At 28.5% G+C, this 6,559-nt stretch overlaps 1 protein-coding gene across 5 annotated transcripts in view; it reads left to right on the top strand.

The window, feature by feature from the left end:
* The window catches only part of LOC106459929 (protein N-terminal glutamine amidohydrolase-like), a 28,296-nt gene that overhangs the window by 11,456 nt on the left and 10,281 nt on the right, over positions 1-6,559 (top strand). For all 5 annotated transcript variants that reach the window (XM_013919597.2, XM_013919596.2, XM_013919595.2 and 2 more), the window contains exons 5-6: positions 2,033-2,184; positions 5,026-5,150. In XM_013919597.2, the coding sequence (XP_013775051.1) occupies positions 2,033-2,184; positions 5,026-5,150 (277 nt within the window). The remainder of the gene's footprint in view (positions 1-2,032; positions 2,185-5,025; positions 5,151-6,559) is intronic.

The following is a 6,559-nucleotide window of genomic DNA, read 5'->3' as shown; positions in this document are numbered from 1 at the left end:
TAACTTGTTTAAGTAAATTTTAAGTACTAAAATCCATCAAAATGCAGGATTTTGGGTGCCGGACTCCCCCTTACTTGGCTTTGATTATTTTGAGGATTTTTAGGAAAGGGACACTTTCATCTCTGTATTTAGGATAAACAAATGTAGGCTCATGTTAGAATTTGAAGTCATTCTAGAAGAAAAAAAGGGTAATTTAGATTTATTTCTTATTTTGTTACGGTGGTTATGAGGTTGGTCAAATTGATGAACCCCATATAGAGTTAGGGTAGGGGAAAATAACAGATAAAATATGAAGGTTTACTGAAAAAAAAAATTGCAAATTTATTTAGGAGGTTTTTAGAGATTATGCAAATGAAATTTGAGAATTTTCAGATGAAAAGAAAAAGTATTTTTATCCTTAACATAAATCACTTTGCAGTAAGATCAGTCAACATTTTGACTCTATCTATATATTCACAAAGAAATTTTTCATGAAAATACTTCATTAAAAATTCTGATTTTTTTCTGTCTACAAATTACTTTAAATGATTAAAGAAAGCTTCATGAAGATGCACAATCATTATTAGAAGTTGTAGAATGGAAACTCTAAAGGTCAATTTGGGGTCAATTTTTAGTTTGAATTTAAATCGATTGAGTCTGTAGCGAGAGAGTTAAAATCTTTTATTTTTAAATCATTGATGTATCACCAGTTACATCATTTGTTTTGTAATCAATTCTAAATCAATTTCAGTTTTGCTATGTAACAATAAGGGTACCCACCCAATGAAAGAATGGATTATTTTATTTATAATTTTTAATTAATTTTTTTTAAAGTATATAATTTGCTTTAAGCAGAAGTTTCTGGTAATTCTATTCTTCCTTGTTAAACAGTATACATGTACACTGCATTGCCCAAACATTTGTTTATATTTCTTCTCTAATTAACAATGAAATAGTCTTAGTGTTACAGAAGAGAAATTCACTAATGTTTTAGTTAAATGATTTAATGTTGAAAGTCATAAAACATTGTTTTGAAATCATTTTTAAATTTACACATGCAATATCTAGATATATTCAAAAGGTCTAACTATACTATACCTATATATTGCTGTTTTGATCATATCTGAGTTATGAAATAAAGTTTTTACACCAAAATAATAAACAAAATTAACTTGAGACTAAAAGTCTCGTATTACCCCAAGGTTTATCACAAGACAGATAGTATTGAGTTTTTGCTTTCAGTTTGCTACAAATGTATGTAATGGAAGCAAACTATATATTATTTCAGGAAATCAATATTTGGATAAAACTTTCTCTTAAATTAGTAAGAAAAATATTAATTCTGATCTCTCATAGTACCTGATGATGTCCTTAATAAACTTGGATACATTACTATATTTTATGCATTCATTTTCATTTGTTCAGTTTACAGTATCAGTTGTATTATTTAGGCTTTGTTTTGTAAACAGTGAATAGTATTCAGAATGAAAATAGTGTCTGTATGCACTGTATTGTGGGATTTTGTCTTAACTTTAGCAGATACAGGTGCATTGATTTGACATACCTGTATATTCGATAACGAGGAACCCACTTTGAGACTAATAATGGCTGGAGACGGCTTGAATGAGTAATGAAGAAAAACTTTAATATAAGTTTAACATAACAGCAAATGTACAACGTTTCGACGAGGTTTTGTTATCATCGGGGGGGCTAGAAATGCTATATTATGCTCAGAAAAAGTTCAGGAAAACAATATTTAAGCACATAAATGCCACATTAAAAGATTGATGTATGTATTTTTAAAGGTTTACAGTTATCTATCTTTTATGCTACACTTATATGTTTTATAAAGAACCATTAATTTCACAAAGTAAAGACGTTGAGTAGTGATAACTGCCAGTAAAACTGTTAGGTGCAATTACAAAAAGTAACCATCAGTTTTAGTTATATGTAATGAGAGTTTGTAGCTGTTAATGATTCACAAAAGACTTCCATTCATATACTAACATATACATTTTTTTACTTGAAATTTATATTTGTATATGAATTTTAGGACTACCATGTTATTTTAATCCACACACCGCCAGATCAAGGGCCAGCATTAGTGTATGATCTTGACAGCACGTTACCTTTTCCAGTAGACTTCACTAAATATGGTTGTCAAACGTTAAAATCTGACTTTTTATTAAAACCAGAATTTCACAGGTGAGTATATATTACTGTTCATGCTTATTCAGTACTGTGATTAAACATTTGCGTATTTCTATAACATTTTTAACATTGGTGTAATGTAGTATACAGAGAAATTTTTAAGCAAATTATATCAATATTTATTTTTTTTTCCCAATAAATTTGAAATTTTTGTACTACCTAAAGATTTTATGATTCTAATAATATTGTCATAAATAATTACTGTTAGAAAGTAGGAAGGCTATTTTACTCAAACTTTTCTGATGTTTACTTGTTGATGTTTGCATAAACACTATTAAGTAATTTTAATTTGTAATATAAAATAAGATAAATCTTAATTCAACAAGTGTTTAAAGTTTTTATATTTTTGATCATTTTTGTGAACATAAACTTTTTTCATGCTATATGTTTAAATTAAAGTATATTTAGGATAATGAATACACTTTAGGGGTTTCATTACAAAACTGTAATGTTTATAAAAAGAATCCGAAACACTTATTGAAAGTTTTTCAAAGATACAGAAAATTTTTCAAGAGAGTTAATATGAGAAACTTTTCCTTTAAATATTCACTTATATAATAGTGTCAGTCTTTTTTCCTCACATCTTGGAGAAAAACTTCCAGCCATAACTTTGTTTTGCATAACTTGTACTCAAGAAGAGGCATCCAAGAAATATTGAAGGATAATTGACAACAGTTATTCACACTAGTTGCCTTTCATTGCTTCTATTTTCAGCTGAATAGTGGATGATGTCATAATGAACCTTCACTTTTTCTTCTAATTTTGTGATTGGGATTCTTATTTGCATAAAGTATGTATCACATCATGTATTGGAAACTACTGAGAATATGGTCAGTTAAGAAGTTAATAATAAATAACCATTGTCCCCTGCTGAAATGGAACAACTAAACCCTACTTTTGGCAATGCAAAAGAATTCACACACATATGTGTGTACAATTTTGAACTAATATTGTATTTATTTGTATTAAGAGTAAAACTGTAGACACCCCTTCAATTCTTTCTCCTGTATCACAAATGCCTCCAAAAAAACGTTTTGAGACAAACTGCAGATGATCTAAAACTTTTACATTGTTATACTTAATGAAACTCCTGATGGTTATTAAAGTTTAAACAATTTTGTATACAATAAGAAATTTGTTTTAATATTAAAAAATTAAAAACATTCATAATTTTTTAAAGTACATTCATTCTGAATTATTAATGAATATAGTTATTCTTCTGTAAATGTTGTTAATGCCTTCATTGAGATTCTCATAGTCTAAGCTATGTTTTAATAACAGTTAGGAAGTTATGATTCCAAATTATTTCTTTCAGTCTTAATCAAAATAAATTGTGATAACTGTTGAACTCCTCTTACATCACTCATCATTGATACAATATGAATCAACCTTTACCAGCTATTTATGAGTAGTAGTGGTAGGGCATGTAATTCATGACATAAAATAAAACAGACGATTAATTAACGAGTAACTATTCGATCTTTCAGAAGCATCTGTCTGATTGAGTCTTCCAGTTTAATTTTCTAAATTGTGATTTTAAATATAGGATTTAGCCAATTCATATATGTATTGTTTATGAAAATTGATTAATAAGTATTTTTTTAGCTCTGAACAAGATTTGAACTGTTTATAATATCTGTCCAAATTTTGATGATAAAAGTCTTCATTCTTTATTTAAATTTGTTTAAAAATAAATATTCATTACCTACACTTCCTTAGCAGTCAAAAAATAATTCATACCAAAACAGAGAAGGAAATTTTAAACATCAGAAGCCCATGTATTTCTGTATTTCTTTTATAGTTATCTAAACATTTTAACATCAAGTAACAAGCTTTGGAGAAACAATAATAACAGCATCTTTAATGGTTTTTAACCACAATTCAGTACACGTTTTGTTTTGTAAGTAACTGCTGTCATCAACGTCTACAGCTGATTTGGTAATTAAATTGAACCTTTTCTAATGTACTGTAATTCACATAACCCTAAACTTCTGCTCCATGATATAGATGAAATATTTATTAGATTTTGTAAGATAATCCATTTGTTTTATAATCCAAACATCTTTGCTAAATTTATGGGTTTTTTTCTGTTTGCATTGGCAAGCAATTTGTTGTTGTTGGTGTTTTAATGCATAGCTACACAATAGGCTATATACACTCTGTTCTCTATGGGGAATCGACCCCAGATTTTAGCACTGCAAGTCCATAAACTTACTGCTGACCTGTGGGACAGATATTTTGTACTTGCATGTTTGACATAGTAACTGCATAGTTGCTAATGTTATGCTTAAATATTTATGAATTAACACTACTTTTGTAATTTTTCCACTGTGAAACAAACCCTATCAATGAAAAAAAAATACTGGAGATATTCATTTGATATTTATTTTAGGAAGCAAAAGTAAACACTAAAGTTTATTTTGCAAAGTACAGTAGACAGGAAAAGTTTATTTTTACCTGGAGCTCTTCATTTTTAGAATATATTACGTTATTTTATTTTTACTCAAAAATATCATGTTTTTGTATATAAAAGTAAAGACAAAGAATGCCACCAGTAAAGAATACCTCTTTAGTTGATAGGTATATGCACACAGATTTTATGAAGTGATAAGAAAATTAAATTAATAGAAATGGGGAATAGTGAAAATTCTTTTAACCCATAAATATTAATGACTTGAAGTCAACATTTTGTAAACATATTTTAAGTCTCTTTTCAATATATTTTCCAAGGTTTTAAAGTTTTAACTTCTATAACAATTTACCCATATTAGATTCTAATCACTTTAAAATAAAATGTTTTTGATAGAGTGAAGTAGTTTTTTTTTTTCTTTTTAGAAAATTCCGTGTCATTCCTGGTGAAATATTTCTTAACAAGTTTACTTCAGATCGTTCTCGTATGAGAAACCCTGATGGAACATGGATAAAAAAACCTCCACCTTACTCTTGCATTCAAACATCAGGTATGTGATTTGAATACACCAAATGTTTATTCGTTTCCAGCCTGTGTAAATGTGGTACATTATGGAGAACTCATCTCTTATCTAGTAACACGTGGGGTAAAATGCATTTATTGTATTGTGTAGTATAAAATATAAATAGTAAAAACCAAAGTTTATACTTTATCACTCAATAATAAAATGACATTTGACCTCTATTAATTGTTCTTTCTGAGTGAAGATGGTGTGAGCTCAAGTTAAATATCTCTTTTTACAATGAAGAATAAAATATACACATACAGAAGTTAGAAATTGTCCAATGTCTCAAAAAACCACTGGCCATAATTTACAAGTAACTACCAACAGTGAATGAGAAAATTAAGACTAAAAATATACACTAGGTGGTTTGTTTAAAATCTATGAAGAAAAGAAGGACTTTTACATGTGGAAAAAGAAAGGAGGAGTTTGCTTAAGTCATGATTTAACAATTGCTTAGATTTTGCATGACATGCCAGTCTTCAAGAAAGCCTTGTCTAGTAAAGTGACACTGAGCATTTTAATTTTATCTCGGTTAATGTTATGATCGGTCAGAGTTCAAAGAAACACTCAACAACAACAGAAATCATCCTTATTGTAGCAACTCTTCTATTTTCTCCACAAATTTATTTTTGCAATCAATTTAGTATATAACTCCATTTTTTTTCTAATGATAACCTTTAAATTTTAGTAGGGTGGGAGCTAAATACCAATATTTACAGATCTGTAGTGGCAGTACAGTATCTACAGTATGTCAGCCTGTATCAGTTTGGAAAAAGAACGACAACATAAATTTGTAACGTTTCCTTAAAGATTTTGTATATTTTAATATGTTTTCTTTTCATCATTTTCTCCACAATTTTTACACAACTCACAGCTTTACCACCCAGAACTTTACCAACCCAATTATGCAGCATTAAGTCTTGAACATCTAGTTTCTTGACATCTGGAAGTATGAAAATACAAACTCCGTATTAAGAAATGACAGGAGTAGAAGTGATGAAAATATGCCAAGGTTATTTACTGCCAGTTTATTTCACTCTGCACTTTTATCATAATAAAGAACATTTTATAATAAAGGTAAATTTTATGAGTGAAAATTTGCCAAGCTTTAAAGATATGACTGTTATATCCTACTAATGTTTCTTTCTTGACAGCTTTATGTTTTCCATATTACTACATGGAGAAACCATTTAGGCATCATAAAATTCATAGTGTGGTTGTAGTTTACAATAATCAGTCAAAAAAAATGTTTCTTGATAATTGAGTGCCCATTTAGATATAAGTAGTTCTTTGGTCCATTTTTTCCTTCTTTCAAAACGAGCATCAAAGTGTATTGCAATATACTCGTGTCTTCCTTATACTGGCAAACAAAGCTTAAATTTAAAAAATCAACT

The sequence above is a fragment of the Limulus polyphemus genome, unplaced genomic scaffold (genome assembly GCF_000517525.1).
Source record: "Limulus polyphemus unplaced genomic scaffold, Limulus_polyphemus-2.1.2 Scaffold683, whole genome shotgun sequence".
Lineage (NCBI taxonomy): Eukaryota > Metazoa > Arthropoda > Merostomata > Xiphosura > Limulidae > Limulus > Limulus polyphemus.
This window is presented reverse-complemented; position numbering and strand designations above follow the sequence as displayed.